The sequence below is a fragment of the Toxorhynchites rutilus genome, chromosome 2 (genome assembly GCF_029784135.1).
Source record: "Toxorhynchites rutilus septentrionalis strain SRP chromosome 2, ASM2978413v1, whole genome shotgun sequence".
Classification (NCBI taxonomy): domain Eukaryota; kingdom Metazoa; phylum Arthropoda; class Insecta; order Diptera; family Culicidae; genus Toxorhynchites; species Toxorhynchites rutilus.
In genome coordinates this window covers 296,470,702-296,487,715 of record NC_073745.1, presented here as the reverse complement: position 1 = coordinate 296,487,715, position 17,014 = coordinate 296,470,702, and the positions used below count along the sequence as shown (strand labels likewise).

General features: G+C 40.1%; 2 protein-coding genes across 4 annotated transcripts in view; both read right to left on the bottom strand.

Annotated features, from left to right (window-relative positions):
• Positions 1-17,014, bottom strand: part of LOC129771247 (myocyte-specific enhancer factor 2) — a 224,506-nt gene that overhangs the window by 112,165 nt on the left and 95,327 nt on the right. The window lies entirely within an intron of this gene.
• LOC129771248 (uncharacterized) overlaps positions 2,482-17,014 on the bottom strand; it is a 43,207-nt gene continuing 28,674 nt past the window's right edge. For both annotated transcript variants that reach the window (XM_055774705.1, XM_055774706.1), the window contains exon 2: positions 2,482-2,943. In XM_055774705.1, coding sequence (XP_055630680.1) covers positions 2,492-2,943 — 452 coding nt within the window. In that variant the 3' untranslated portion in view covers positions 2,482-2,491. The remainder of the gene's footprint in view (positions 2,944-17,014) is intronic.

The following is a 17,014-nucleotide window of genomic DNA, read 5'->3' as shown; positions in this document are numbered from 1 at the left end:
CTCCGCTATTAATAGAACGGCACCGCGATCGGACCGCGATGCTCGCACCCCGATCATGACTTTCTCCGGTGCGGAGTTTGGTCCTCGGTACCGTAAGCCGTGGCAGTACTATCCTCATCCGCACACGATCTCCGAAGGAAGCCATTTTCCCGAACGGTTACTTGTCCGAATGTGTTCCACTCGTTTCCGAATCGTTGTCGGCTCACTCACAGATATGGGCAGTAGGTGTAAAGATGTGTGCGGTTTAATGATCTTTCCCCGAATGAAAACTCACTAACACCAAAACGGTTTGGGGGATAAGCTTCTGGGGGTCATCCGTTTGGCATGGTTTGGGCGCTGGGAAGACCGATTGACTGCAATTGGTTTGTGCACAGTGGCCCCAATGATCACGATTAATGGTAAAACAAAATATAATCTCTTGTCTTGATCCGCATGTCATCATCCTTAGGATCGGAACCAAACGGAGGCATTTTTGCACCATATTGAGAGCCAAACAGCGACTACAAACGGGGCGGCTCCATCGGAACGCTATGTATCAAACTCAGATAATGTAGCGATTGTAAAGGAAGAACTGATACATAGAAGATATTTGGGAATATGTATTGGGTTAGGGGAAAAGAAATGTCGTATATTGTCAATACAGTAGAACCTCGATTATCCGCGTGCGGTTGATCCGCGGTGCGGATTATCCGCGAAAGTGAGTACCCTAGTAATTTTATAAACCTTCCCGAAATTTGTCCGTGAGTGGTAGATTCTTGCTTTTTTGTTTTGGTCATGACTTTCACATTATCTGATCTCTGATGTACACGACCTTACGGATTGATAGTTCAATATTTTCTGTATTGATGAAGCATAGTTTTCATGCTAAAATATCTTTTTTTGTGTTTGTACGTCATTTTTAGTCCTATATTGCGTTATCCGCGATTTCCGGTATACGCGATGACCTGGCCCGACTATCTCGCGGATAATCGGGGTTCTACTGTATATAGCAACACTTAAACATATCTTGTGTTGTACTTATCGCATCGGGTCATACTATACGGCTATGTAAAGACGACAATCTGTGCTACAAGTATCGTTTTGACAGTGTTGTGATTGTCCTTTTCAGTCTCAAGTTATAGCGCGTCAAAGATGGAGTCCACCAAGCAAGAAATTCGTCATATTTTACGTTTTTACTACCTGCGAGGTAAAACTGCAACGAAGGCGGCCGAAAAAATTCGTGTAGTTTATGGACCCGATACTGTAACGATTCGCACAGCACAACGTTGGTTTGATCGATTTCGTTCTGGTGTAGTGGCTGTCGAAGAAACACCCCGTACTGGTAGGTCAATCGTCGTGGAAACCGATAAAATCGTTGAAATCATCCAAGTAGACCGGCATGTGAGCACTCGCTCGATTGGCCAGGAACTGGGTATAGACCATAAAACCGTTTGGAACCATTTCCAGAAGATTGGATTTCAAAAAAAGCTGGATGTATGGGTGCCACACGAGTTGACGCAAAAAAAAACTTTTAGACCGAATCAACGCCTGCGACGCACTGCTGAAACGGAACGAACTCGACCCATTTTTGAAGAAGATGGTGACTGGTGATAAAAAGTGAATAACGTACGACAATCTAAAGTGAAAAAAGTCGTGGTCGAAGCGCGGTGAGCCGCCCAAACCATCGCCAAGCCCGGATTGACGGCCAGGTAGGTTTTGCTGTGTGTTTGGTGGGATTGGAAGGGAATCATCCACTATGAGCTGCTTAACTATGGCCAGACCCTCAACTCGGTTCTCTACTGTGAGCAGCTTGACCGTTTGAAGCAGGCGATTGGTCAGACGCGGCCAGAAATGATAAATAGGAATGGTATTGTTTTCCACCAGGACAACGCTCGGCCTCACACATCTTTGATGACCCGCCAGGAGCCTATGTCCTATTCCACCTACCGTATAGTCCGGACCTGGCTCCAAGTGATTATCATCTCTTCCGGTCCATGCAAAACGCTCTTGGTGATACTAAGTTGGCCTCAAATGAGACTTGCGAAAACTGGCTGTCTGTGTTTTTTTGCAAATAAGGAGGGGGTTTTATAAGAGGGGGATAATGAAGTTGCCTGCTAAATGGCAACAAGTTTGCGAACAAAACGGCGCATATTTGACTTAAATTGGATAATTTTAAGTATGTTAAATAAAGCGTCAAATTTTGATCAGAAATACGACATTTCTTTTTCCCCAACCCTATATAATCGAATAACCGGGAAGGGTTCGTGTCATTGACGCCGCTTGGATTAACTTGACTATCACGCCAAGAAGTCCAAACTGGATGCTAGTTGTGGACTGAATTAAAAATTATAAAAGTTGCTTTTGAACAAGAAATCACATCCATGACTAGCGCTTGTCCAATCAAATAGCGTCAGATAAGGGATTTTTTTTAAATTAAAGGCTGAACAAAGTATGTTTGTAAGTATTTGTGAATATTTCCTTTATTTTAATATAAACCTAGTAATACATAACTTTAATTCCCTTTTTCCTCTTTGTTAATTCCAAGTGCTGCCAGAGCTTTCTGGATGCTCTTAACGGTAGCCGCCGATATATTTTTTCCAATCGGTTTATTCAAATCAATGTTTACACTTTTTCCATTATTCTTAGGCTCATCGACGCAATGCTTAACCAACTGATCCACCGACTGCAGGGTGTGATTGAAGTGTTCACCAGCATTACAGTTGTCACAAATTATCACCCGACAGTGCGTACAAAATAAGCGCAGTTCATCCTCGTGGTATTGGTGGTAGCAGGATTTGGAACATTCAGTTTGGAGTCCGCTAGTTTCCCACCGACTAATATCTTCCTCGATAAGGCATTGATGGGGTTGTGAAAGACGATTGAATGTGGCCATTGCTATCAAATGTGTTTGTGGCTTTTGCTCCGTAAGGTTGTATTTCACGCGGACGTTCACAAACTTATGATCTGAAACACGTTACGAAGGATTATTAATACCATGCAGGTCGGATGCAAGTATGGATTATGGGTATATTTTGCAAGCGAGGGTATCAATTTCACAGACGATGCGGGTAGGTTTATATTGACAACTTTCAACAGGTAGACCCATTAGAGCGAACAAAATCGAATATGTATGGTTTTTAGTTACCACCATTTGTTGTGTTCTTAATCCTATCGCTTGCAGAAAACTTCGAGGTTTCAAATTAGATAATTCAATATATGAATACTTTCGCGGAAGCAGCACAATCATCCTATGATTTAACATTGACTAAATGTTTGTAATTAAAGAATCACAAGCATTCTATCCATTGCATATATCCAATCAAAAGGTGACTCAAAACTCTAGACATTCGGCTTTATGCCACACACACGACATGCCAATCCGTGATAATCTTCAAAATCCACATTTATAAAAAAAATACAATTTCAACCTTTCAGCATTCGAACCACTTTTCTCAAAGCAGTTGTTTCATTTTTCTTGAAAAACTTCAAAAAATGGTTTCTAAATGAATCATCGACCGTTTCTGCAGACGAGAATACGACTTTTCGAAGAACAGATGGCAAATCGATCCTTGCAGTTGGAGGGATGTGTACCTCTTTGGATTAACTATGTTCCTCTGAGGGCGCAAAGTTGCCACATTACCAGTTATTCCAGGAAAAACAGACAATCTTTTTTTCTGAAATGAATCTTTAGGTTGTTTTGCTGAATTTGGTTAAATTTTTTTAATAATCGTATGCCGTTTCGGTTCCAGCTGAAGTGCACAGATCTAGGATTCGCAATCTTTTAAAAGTTTCCACAAGAACCGCCACAATTGCATAATGAATACAATCTGTAGGCATCTCACTATCGCATGAACCAATAAAATCATATTTTTTTCAAATTTTATTATTCTTAAAAATTCGGGATACGTAAAATGAAACGTATGAAACAGTGTCTTTTCTTCTAACGGCCGCCATTTTGAAAAAAAAAACATGCTTTTGACTTCCGAGGTTCATGCGATAGCGGTGCCTTTACTGATTCAGAATCTGTTCGGTTTTCTTTGTTTCATATAACCAGATGGGCTGGAATAGTGCAATGGCAACTTATTTTCGAACCCCTCGCTTCATCAGCTTGTAACTATTCTAATCAGCCATTCCATGCCAAATCGATATAGTGGTTCTCAGACTTTCGTAAAAATTGGTAGTGTTGTTCCTTATCGCAAAATATTAGACCCGTATTTTTTATCTTTTCGTTAGAGTGACCATTTCGGTTTTAGGGTGGTCCGAAAAATTATTTTTTCCCATTTTTTCCAAAAATGACTTTTTTCAAAAATTTATATCTTTTGAACTACTTAAACATCATATCAAATTAAAGCCAATGAGCTAGACTTTTATGGAAAAATATTACACTTGCGAAAAAATGCATTTATTTTTCGTGATTATTGATTGTATTTGTTTTTTAAAGTTTACGTGGTTTCGGGACCAAGGACAAGGATGGAAAACAAGGGAGCATGATGAGATTTACGATTAATCGCAAACTGCACAGATCGTAATATGTGCAAACTGCGACTAACTATTAATCCCCTCCCATCATAACCAAATGATTTTCTCTTGGTAACTCTGAGTTGACCAAAGCATTGCTAGACTGAAACTAGTTCGAATAATTGAGTTACTCTCCTTCCTCGTTGTGTTTACAACTCCTAACAAGAATTTGCTCCATGGGAATGAGTATCTCTATGACGTACGCTTTACGATTCTCGCTCTCTCGTCCGGGAGTTCAATTTTCCTCTCCGAGCGCGTTTACTTCGATGAAACTATGTGAGGAAAAAATTAATGTTTAATGTTCCACAGAGGATTTCTCAGATGGTGTTTAAATTCATCTACAAGAGACTACAAACAATAATCTCCCTCAAATCACTAATTTTATGAGTTAATGTAAATGCGTTATTGGCCAAGGCTATTACGATATCGAACACGAGGTCTTGCGAGATATATTTTTCCGCCAGCACAAATACAGAACACTCCTTTCGGGCCCGAGTAAACTTGTGGCTAGAAAAGACCTTAATTACCTTGAATTAATCAAAAACATAAATTAGCGCAAATATGTCAACATGTGTTTTTTGTGTAAGCACGTAAATATTTACTCATTAAATTTTAGGACTGTGGAACTCTACATAATTTGTATGCAGATAGACTATCCACAATTTGTGAGGGGAATACTCATACAACTCAAATGGGTAATGATTATCTGCTATCACAAAGCTGAGAAACGTTTTGATGTTTTGTTTTACTACTGATTCATTAAAAAAATTAAGCTTTATTTTAAAACCACATTGCACTGCTACTGAAACCGTAGGCTAACCTCAAGTATATTTTTTATCCATTTTCGGCGAATAATCAATAGAGTGCCGTGTTATGAAACATCAGAACAATAGCAAAAACAACATCACGAACATAAGGTGTTGGTTCGGTTATTCCAGACGACATTGGAATATATTACATCTGATCATCTTTAGGAAGGTTAACGACCTTCAAAGGATAAATTTATCTTGGGAACATTAAATTGATGTTCATGACTTCCAGTCGGACGTTTATTCGCTCTGATAATAATTGTGTGTTTTTATTCGACAATATGGAGATTGAATACCTGAAATTAACCAGATTCAACCAAACGAATCCGCGGACAAAGCAGTATGTACACTCGAGAGATGCAACAAGTTTGAAGGGATACGAAAAAAAACATTGGTCGTTCAATAAATCTACTGCCACATATGTCGGAAGTCCACGATATATGAATAACATATCCATACTAATTCATTACATTTATTTGCAACGAAAAACGTAACCACACAGAATTGAATTAATCGAATATGTGATCCGTTTTATTTACAAAATAAAAAAGGGTCTTAAATTCCATTGAATTCGAAAAGTGTTTCCTGAAATCACTAATTGAATTATTATTAGAAAAAATATTTGAAGAGAAATGTGAATGTTTAGAATTATTGGAATCTAAAAAACGATTTTTGGCGGGATGAAATTCGCCCAAATCTGCTGGTAATAAATCAATTGCATCCATTTCCCGTCTGCTGTTTATCGGGCGAGACACGACAGCATAATAAAATCGACACGAGACTGAGTCAGCCACTCACTGCGGTCAGTGCAATAGAGAATTAAAAATCCCTCGACGAGTGTCGTAAGATTTCAGTTGATCGTTTCTTGTTACACTTTCCGATCAAGAACTCATCATCCGCTCTGTGGGATGGGATTAATCGTTTGTGGCTTGCACTCACAACAAACCTTGAGTAGTAGAAGTAATGCTCCGAGAGTGCTTGCAGTGAGGATTCCTCTTTCATATTGCTTTTTTGAGATCTTGGTAGCTCACCGTTCCATGTATTCTTTCTGTTTACATATGAAGAATAAAAGAGCATCGCCTGCTGGGGGTGATTTAAAAACATCCGACTAGAGGGATATACTTATTCATTGATCGATGAATGTGATTTTTTACCATCTCTTACCAAGGAAGCTGTATTTTTTCATTTTTTTTTCTAGAAAGCTGAGGTTTTTTACTCAAAATATCTCAAAATCAGAGATGTGTACTTCTTCGTTTTTATGTCATGATTTTTGAAAGTGAACCGATAGTTCGAAATATAGGGTTGGGGAAAAAGAAATGTCGTATTTCTGATCGAAATTTGATGCTTCATTTAACATACTTTTTACAATTTAAATCAAATATGCGCCGTTTTGTTCGCCATCTTTGACGCGCTATAACTTGAGACTGAAAAGGTATAGTATGACCCGATGCGATAAATACAACACAAGATATGTTTAAGTGTTGCCATATATTGACAATATACGACATTTGTTTTCCCCCAACCCAATATCATTTTTCCCTTTTTCCTATTCTGAAAAGAGGAATAACTTTTGAACTATTTCACCTATTCAGATGATCGATATTCCAAATGGAAGCCACTGAGCTAGACTTCTTTGGAAAAATATTGCAATTGCGAAAAAATGGATTTTGTTTTCGTGATTATTGGTTGCGTCTGTTTTTCATAGTTTACATGGTTTCGGTACCAAGGGCGCTGTATTTTTTAATATTTTTTCTTGAAAGTTGAGGATTTTTTACAATACATACCCAAAAATCAGAGATGTGTTCTCTTTCGTTTGTGAGATATGATTTCAATAATTACGAAAATAAAATTCAAATGTTTGGCAAAACTAGTTTTTCTTAAAGGATCAGCTAGCCGGCTTCAATTTGATATATCGATCATCTGAATCGGTTTAGTAGTTCAAATAATATGATTTTTTTCAAAAAGCCATTTTTGGAAAAAAAAGAAAAAAAAGGGGGAAAATGTATTTTTCGGACCACCCTACAAAACAAAACTTCCAATTTCCACGAAAATCTGAGAACCACTATATCGGTTTGGCATGGAATGGCTGAATTATGAATATTTTTTTCCGTTCAATTTTGTTTTATTGTTAAAAGATAGATAAACAAATAATTTTTTTTTCAAATTCAAAAAAACGTCCGAACTTCGTGCCACTGCACTAGAACACCCCTTAAAGTAATAACCAGTGCATAATTGTTTCGTTAACTATCGTGAATACAAAAACCTATCTTGTTAAAATAACGCTGGACAAAAATACTTAGCAGGAATAGGAGCATGTGAGACGAGATGAAGTAAATAACACGTAGTAAGTAGCACTTTTTATTGACCCTGAATCTGTCTCATTTTTCTTAAAGTATTTTCAGTATTCTGGATCTACATTTGAACTGTTAACTACAATTTTTTCAGAGACACGAATGTTTCAATTGAATGCCATAAGAAAACCATAGGAGAAAAGAATGTTAATTAGTCGTAGTATGTTTATTAAGCACTAGCTGACCCGACAAACTTCGTCCTGCCCAAAATTTGTGTTTTGTTATCAATACCTTCAAACATCCACGTTTTCTTACTATGTTTCTTACTATGATCTTCCAATCGACCCCGTTGAATTTAACTTTTACTATAAAATTCTTAGTATTTCTAACAAAACTCATCATTATAATATCAGATTATTTTGAGACAAAATTCTCGATCAAGATTTTTCAAATAACATGCAAATAACATGTTTCTCCGTTACGTGGAATAAATGTTCTATACAGAAAATATGATAGAACAAAGACAGCCCTAAATGGTTAAATTCCTTCCTCGAGTTCTGCTCTTATCAATACATCCGGCGATCCTTTTTTTTTTTTTTGTATAGATAGAAGAAGATATAGGAGTGCGTTCCATCACATTAAAATCTATTTCCAGTTTCAAACAAAGATCAATTTCGCTAGCTCGAGTAATGCAGAAATTTGAGTTTCATTTGTATGGCAGCCCCCCCTAAGAAAGGGGGAGGAGTATCTAACCACCGTAAAAACATTTATTGCACCCTAATAACTCCACATGCCAAATTTGGTTTCATTTCCTTGATTAATTCTCGAGTAATGCAGAAATTTGTGTTTCGTTTGTATGGCAGCCCTCCCTTAGAGAAGGGGTGGAGAGTGCACCCTAAAACCACCATATGCCAAATTTCGTTTCATTTGGTTGATTAATTCTCGAGTAATGCAAAAATTTGTGTTTAACTTGTATGGCAGCCTCACTTTAGAGAGGGGAGAGTGATCTATCACGAAAACTTTCCCCGGCCCCAAAAACCCCTACATACCAATTTTCATGTTGATCAGTTCAATAGTTTCCGAGTCCATAAGAATCAGACAGACAGACAGACAGACAGACAGAATTCCATTTTTATATATATAGATTATTACAGAGCTTCCCGCTTTCGTTTTGCCGCCATTTCTTACTCATCTTCTTCAGTTTGCTTCGCTTTTAAGGACTCCACGTATCTGGAGTGCGTCCGTAACGGGTGAGCGATTTTGTTACGATAACACCAGTAACTCTTCCTGTATTCGTGATTGTATCGTACACGATTCTCTGTACCGTAATACTTCCCTCGGTTTGGTTTACTATCAAGCCCTTTTCGTTGATAGAAAATCCATGCGATAGAATCAGAACTTTTTTCACAAACATGGTCAAATTTGGAAGCCCCGTCTCCGACTGAGCGATAAGTTCCATACCAAAATTTATACCTTTTCTTTGATACGCAGATCGACGGATACCTTCAAGCATAACTCCATCCGTTTCTTTGCTATATCCAGAAAGTTGGGAATCATATCCGGGTTAATACACGTTAGGTAACTTGTGATATGTCAAAAATGAAAAATTTCTTTAAAAATCCACAGTAGAATTCACGACAGCTGGTACGAAATATTAGAACATCTTCCTCGGAAGTTTCGACAGAATCCCGTGCTGTTTCGATTGCGGATTTCGTTGCAAATATAATGCTTTCAGATTTAGATTTCACCTTCAGTCGTTCGGGCTTCATAATTTTATTCATAAAAGCTCTTACAAGTCCCGTAAGGCCATTGTAAAGGAAAGGAACCATTGGTGCCTCTGTCTGATATTCACACAAAAACGACTCAACTGTCGATGCTGCCGTAACACAAAACTTTATAGACACTACTGACATTTAGCGCACCCACATTATTGTATCAATTGAATGAAGGCAGTGTGGGTAAAGGCGCGTCCACATTATGCCGAATGATGCCGATCGACCTGCACCAGGCGGCATATTCGGTTCATTATGTAATGTGGACGCCCAATCGAGTGCACAAAGCCGAAGCCCCATCGTGTGCACGAAGCCGTCACGAGCACGCGAAGCACAATGCCGTCAACGCGAATTTACTTCGTTTTGTTTTGGTTCGACTTTCTTTGATCCGGACTAACTTGTTTCGGGTTGGGTTCGGCATGATTCGAATCGGTTTTCGGCACGTCCACACTTATTCGGCTTTACCGGGCGGTCAAGGCCGATTGGCGTAATGTGGACGCGTCTTAAGACAGACGCGAATTCTGATGGAAACAACACTTCCTCATCTTTGTACACCAAAAAACCATAACCCGAGAATCAATCAAGCAAATGAAACCAAATTTGGCATGCGGAGATTTTAGAGAGCACGAAATGTTTCTATGGTGGCTCGACACTCCTCTCCCCTCTTTAAGGGGAAGGGGCTACCATACAAATGAAACACAAACTTCTGCATAACTCGGGAACTTATCAAGCAATTGGAGCCAACTTTGGAATGTGAGGGTTTTTGGATACGAGAAATGTTTCTATGATGGTATGACACCCCTCCCTCCTCTGGAATGGAGAGGGGATCCCATAAAAATATTACACATATTTCAACCAAACATGACAATTGAAAATTTTCGGAAAACTCTGAAGGGAAATGGGAAAATTCGGAAAATTTAATTCCCATATGTTCTATAATTGCATATTGACAAGCGTTGTTATTTCATTTGATGTTTGCGCCAACGAAATTGATTTTTGTTCGAAAGTGTAAATGGATTTTAATGTGATAAAACGCACTCCTATATCTTCTTCTATCTATATAAATAAAAATGGATCGCCGAATGTAAAATAAAAATTGATAAGACCAAAACTCGAAGAAGGAATTATTCGATTTAGGGCTGTCTTCATTCTATCATATTTTCTGTATCAAACATTTATTCGATGTAACGGTGAAACATGTTATTCGCAAGTGGTTAAAAATCTTGAACGAGAATTGTGTCTGAAAATAATCTGATATTATAATGACGAGTTTTGGTAAAAGTCCTAGTAAAAAGTAAATTGTAAAGGTTCAATGAAGATGAATCAATGAACAGTTCTGCGATTGGACCCATGATCGTAAGTAAGAAAACGTGAATGTTTGGAGGTATTGATAACAAAAAAATGAATTTTGGGCGGGACGAAGTTTGCCGGGTTAGCTAGTCCTTTATAAAACATGTGGAAGCACAAATACATACTGAATGTGCTACATGAATTTGCAATAAGGATGCAAAATTCGACATATGGCAAGCTTACGTTATGTTTTCGCGAGAACCAGAAAGAATCATGAATCATGGTTACCTTCAGCTGCATCCATAAGACCTCGCAAACCATCGGCCTTTTTCAGGGTCATCAAAACTTTCTATCGAAAAGTTATTACAAAAATTTATAAGCATTCTAAAGCAATATTCGATTTTATTTTAATATTTTGTTTCCGGAAAAGAGCGTTTGTGAATTTAGGAATATTTTCGGGCTTATGTATTATTTTTCCGAACATCGATCATTCAATTTTCGTGAGTTGGAACATTCTTTTGGGTTAAAAGTGGCGTCAGAGCGCAGCCTGTTTCAAGCCGGGTTTGAAGAAAGTTTTGACGTAGAACTACGTCTTTCATTAAGGGTGCCAAATCAGAAAACTGGTCACGTTTTTATGAAATGAAGTTAACGTTAATAACTATTTTTGTCGCGAACGGATTTTGGCGATTTACATACTAAACGAATCGGAAATTCTGTAAGATTTGTTTAATATGCTATACATTAGATTCCCCTGGTTTGTAGATGCCAGGGGAAAATTTAAAGCGTTTCCATTTTCCCATTCATTTGTTCTGTCCATTTGTGTGCTTTCCCGAACAGAGCTGTCAATAACGAGCAACTTATCGACGGCCAACGGAGTGGAAATCGTAGGATTTAAAGTCTCCGTGAACAAAGGAAAAGATAGAAGAATGAAGGGGAATACTTGCCTAGAGTATAAACAGTGGATCTCGCTGAGGCACTCCACCAGTGGTAATCCAACTTGGATTTCGTCGTTTGGTTTGGTTTGTTCGTTTTTCGCGTTATTCGTATCGTGTGTTTTTCTTTCCGCGTGATAAATTGGACGCTTCGCGTAGTATATGATGAACAAGAAGAAGAGGAAGACAGGTTCGAACCCTGCAAAAAACGAACGCATTACCAGGGGCAATAAAATTTCGAGGCAAGCGTCATCTAATGCTGCACGCGATGTTGGTGTAGTGAAAAGCGCTCGCACTGAACCGAGCCTTCGCGAGTGTGACACCGCATCGAACAAAAGCGAAGTAGGCGACTTCGGCGCGACGGTCGAAAATGTAAACGCCGTTACCCAGGCAGCAGCTAAAATCAAGCTCCCCCCGCTGGTGGTGAAGGCGGTCGCTCTTGACAAACTCATCAGCGAATTCGCATCTATGGGTGTTACAGAAGAGTACAAGCTGTGTGGCATAATTCAGTCTTTTTCCCAGCTGTTAACATTGTTTGTTTTCCGTCATCATAAGGGCTTCGTTGGTGCCTTTGAGAGTGCATCAATAAATTAGCCTGACGTTATGGCAGAGCAGGCGGTAAGGTTGAGCGCCAAAAAATTATTTGGAGAATATCAAGCATCTTGAATGTCTTACTGGAATGTTATAACTATTTGGGTTCGCGTGCCAATCGCAAAACTGCCTTCAAATAGGATTGCATTCGCGCTAATATTGATCATAATGAAACATTGCTACTGTTTTCGAGGTTGTTATTAACAAAAAAGTGTTTATTTCGCTTGTTTAGTCACCAAGAAAGTAAATGTCGTTCTAGAATTTTGTATGTGATTAGGGTTCGCTTGCCAGTAGCAAAACCTCCTCCACTAAGAGTGACAGCTGCGCTTCCCTCGAGCATGAGAAAGTAATGCAACTTTTTTCGAGGCCAGTAACATTAATATAAGCGTTTCTTTTGAGAATAGCGCAAAATGATGAGAAGTGTTTATATTCCTAGTAGTTTCAAGCCACCAATGTATGGCGACTTATATAAAATAACAGTGTAGTTCTACGTCAACAATACGGTCGTATATTGGACACAACCTCCTATATTTTTTTTTACTGCGGTGAAACCTGTGTTCTTCGGTTGAAAACTGAAGGTGAAAATTTGTTCCGCAGCGATTTCTGTCACCGATGCCACTGCCACGCAATCGGTTCGGATCTGATTTTTAATTGCCGTTCTGCGAAAGAAGCTACATTCTTCGCCGATTGCCCGAAGTAACCAGACGAAGGAAAGTCGCGTCCAAGTTCCGTTATCGGTTACCGCGTGATTGTTGTTTTTTTTGCCGCTGAAGAGTTCATTTCGCTATCTGGATAGTGAGTGAAGTGCCCTGCCTGCAAGTGGATAGAGGCTTTCATCCTCGGAAAGCCAAGCATTGGTTTTTGTTTTGTCGCTGCTTCGCCGACATTGGAGATTTCGCCGAGTCATCGTGCCAACAGTGACAGTGCGGGTAAGCTTTCACCGACGACTGTGTGTAGTGGTGTCGTAGGCACATTCCCACCACCAACGAGCTTTCAGCACGCTCCCGTTCATCTGCACTGGAGTGCGTTCATAGGTGAATAAGATTGAATATAGTGAGAGAAAATATTTATTAATTATAAGTTTTTTTTTTTTTTTGTTTGTTTTTGTGAATTATTATTATTGTGAAATATTATTTTAAAAAAATACTTAGAATATAAGTGCCAATTTTAAAATGGCAGAGGGTGGGGGACCTTCGGATATGGAGGTCTCTGACTCTAGTTCCCTCCTAAGTGATAAAAAAAAGTCACTCAAACGCGTACCAAATACGGAAGATACTTCTTCTGGGGACGAGTCAGCTAACCCTACCAAGCCTCCCTCCAAAAAACTAGCAAATCTCCCATCTGCCCTTAACGATCCCACTCTACCTTCAACCTCGTCTTCTCCCTCTGTTCTTCCCGCTCCTTCTCAACCTTCGTCTTCCCACTCTCAATCCCCGTCCTCGCCTTCCCCCCCTGTTATTCCCACTCCCCGTGTAAAGGTCTATCCAGAAGATGCGCCCGGAACTGGTCCCTGGGTTGTTTTCTTCAGGCCTAAGCCAAATGGAAAGGCGTTGAGAGTCATGCAGATCGCGAAAGATCTGGCAAGGTATACCTCCGTTTCGGAAATTTCGAAGGTTAGACCAAACAAATTGCGAGTTGTCGTGAATGATCGAAAAGACGCAAACAAGATTGTTGTCGATCAGCATTTTACAATTGAGTATCGGGTCTACATTCCCTCTCACATAGTCGAAATTGAGGGTGTGATAACCGAAACGGGCTTGACGTGCGAATACATTACGAGTGAAGGTACCGGCCGTTTTAAAAAACTGCCCTCGACGACTGTTAAGATCTTGGGTTGCCGCCAGCTCGGAACAGTCTCCCATGAAGGAGAAGAAAAGAAATTTACGCCGTCCAACTCGTTTCGAGTCACCTTCGCTGGTTCAGCTCTCCCTGACTACGTGATGGTAGATAAATTGAGGTTAGCCGTGCGACTTTTTATTCCAAAGCCAATGACTTGTCTAAAGTGCAAGTCAGTTGGTCACACGGCTGCTTATTGTGCCAATAAAGAACGATGTGCCACTTGCGGAGAACAACATGAGGGGAAATCCTGCAGTGCGACTGAGCATAAGTGTCCATATTGCGGGGGATCCCCACACGTGCTCTCAGCTTGTGAAACATACAAGGCTCGCTGGGAGAAACAGAAGCGCTCTTTGAGGGAACGCTCTAAACGCACTTTCGCAGAAATTTTGAAGGGCGCTTCTCCACTAGCTCAAGAACAACAACCAATCAATACACACAATGTCTTCGCTACGTTGCCAGTTGACGAAATGGAAGCGGATACAGCTAACGGGGGCACGCCGTTTATTTCTCAAGGGAATCCCCGGCGCAAAAATGTGACCACTCCCAAAGTTCAAGGACAAGTCCCTCCGGTGATACCCCCTGTTAGCTTGCCCAAAAAATCGAGTGCAGCGGATAAGCAAAATCAGGTCCCTCCTGGCCTCCGTGGTAATAGTTCACCTTCGAACGACCCAGCACTCGAGGGAACATCAAAAACCCCAACTGTCCCTGTTTTTCCGTCAAGTTCAACTTCCCAATCGGGATTTATAAAGTTGTCTGACCTTGTGGATCAAATCTTCACGTGTTTTAATGTTTCCGACTCCATCAGAACCATTGTCACCGCAATGCTTCCAGTACTAAAGACAATTTTGCAGCAATTGATGCAAACATGGCCCCTCCTTGCAATGATTATCTCTCTTGATGTCTAATTTAAATAGAGAGGTCGGAGATATCACTGTTTTACAGTGGAATTGTCGTAGTCTTATCCCTAAATTGGATACATTCAAATTTCTAATTCATAAACTCAATTGTGATGTTTTTGCTCTATCCGAAACCTGGCTCTCTTCTCAAAATGATCTCTCTTTCCACGATTTTAATATAATACGCTTGGACCGCGATGACAGATACGGAGGGGTACTATTGGGGATCAATAAGTGTCACTCATTTGTTTAGAATTGACCTTCCACCTATTAGAGGGATCGAAGCTGTTGCTTGTCATGCAAACATCAGAGGCAAAGACCTCTGTATAGTCAGCTTGTATTGGCCTCCGAGAGCTGCGGTTAGCCGCAAGCAACTTGTTGACATGTGCTCACTCCTTCCTGAGCCACGATTGATCTTGGGAGACTTCAACTCTCACGGAACTGCCTGGGGGGAACCGTACGACGATAATCGTTCATCGTTGATATATGACCTTTGTAACAGCTTCAATATGACCGTTTTGAACACTGGGGAAACAACACGTGTACCTAAACCTCCTGCTAAACCAAGTGCTCTTGACCTCTCGCTTTGCTTGAATTCACTATCGTTAGATTGCAAGTGGAATGTAATCCAGGATCCCAACGGTAGTGATCACTTGCCAATCAAAATTTCTATCACCAATGGGTTGAATTCTTCTGAATCTATAAACATGGCATACGACCTCACAAGACACATTGACTGGAAAAAATATGCGGACGCGATTGCTCTAGCCATCAATTCCAGAGATGGTTTGCCACCATTGGAGGAGTATAACTTCATTTCTCGTTTGATCTATGACAGCGCGGTTCGCGCTCAAACGAAACCCATCCCAGGTTCCACTATTCGTCGAAGGCCTCCCAATCCATGGTGGGATGGCCAGTGTTCCAAGCTTTATGGAGATAAATCGAATGCATTTAAAGCTTTTCGGAAACGTGGAACCATTGAGAATTTTCAAACGTATTTGGACCTTGAAAATCAATTTAAAAACTTGATCAAAGGGAAAAAAACGTGCTTATTGGCGAAATTTCGTGGGAGGTTTATCACGAGAAACGTCAATGAAAAAATTATGGAAAGTGGCTCGAAACATGAGAAATCGCTCTTCATCCAATGAAAGCGAGGAATATTCACATCGATGGATTTTTAATTTTGCACGAAAGGTTTGTCCCGATTCCGCTCCAGTGCAAAGAATTATTCGAGATATACCACAAGATAGGTGCGATCTTGATTCCGAGTTTTCGATGGTAGAATTCTCTCTTGCTCTCCTTTCATGTAACAATTCTGCTCCGGGATCGGATAGAATTAAGTTCAACTTGCTGAAAAATCTCCCTGATGTGGCGAAACATCGCTTGTTGAACTTATTCAATCGGTTTCTGGAGCATAATATTGTTCCAGATGATTGGAGACAAGTACGAGTTATAGCTATTCAAAAACCCGGAAAACCCGCGTCCGACTTCAATTCGTACCGCCCAATAGCAATGCTGTCTTGTATACGGAAATTGTTGGAGAAAATTATCTTGTTTCGCCTTGATCGATGGGTTGAAACGAATGGCCTACTCTCAGATACACAATATGGGTTCCGCAGGGGCAAGAGGACGAATGATTGTCTTGCGTTGCTTTCTTCAGAAATTCAAATGGCTTACGCCGAAAAAAAACAAATGGCTTCAGTATTCTTGGACATAAAGGGGGCCTTTGATTCAGTTTCAATAGAGGTTTTGTCAGACAAATTACACTCTCGGGTTCTGCCGCCTCTATTGAATAATATGTTATATAACTTGCTTTGTGAGAAACATTTGAACTTTTCTCACGGAGATTCGGCAGTAAGTCGGGTCTCTTACATGGGACTCCCCCAGGGCTCATGTTTAAGCCCCCTTTTGTACAACTTCTACGTAAGCGACATTGACAATTGCCTTACACAAAATTGCAGCCTAAGACAACTTGCAGATGATGGAGTGGTGTCTGTCGTAGGATCAAACGAATCCGACCTGCAAGAATCCTTACAAGATACTTTGAACAATTTTTCAACCTGGGCCATTGGGCTAGGGATCGAGTTCTCCACGGAG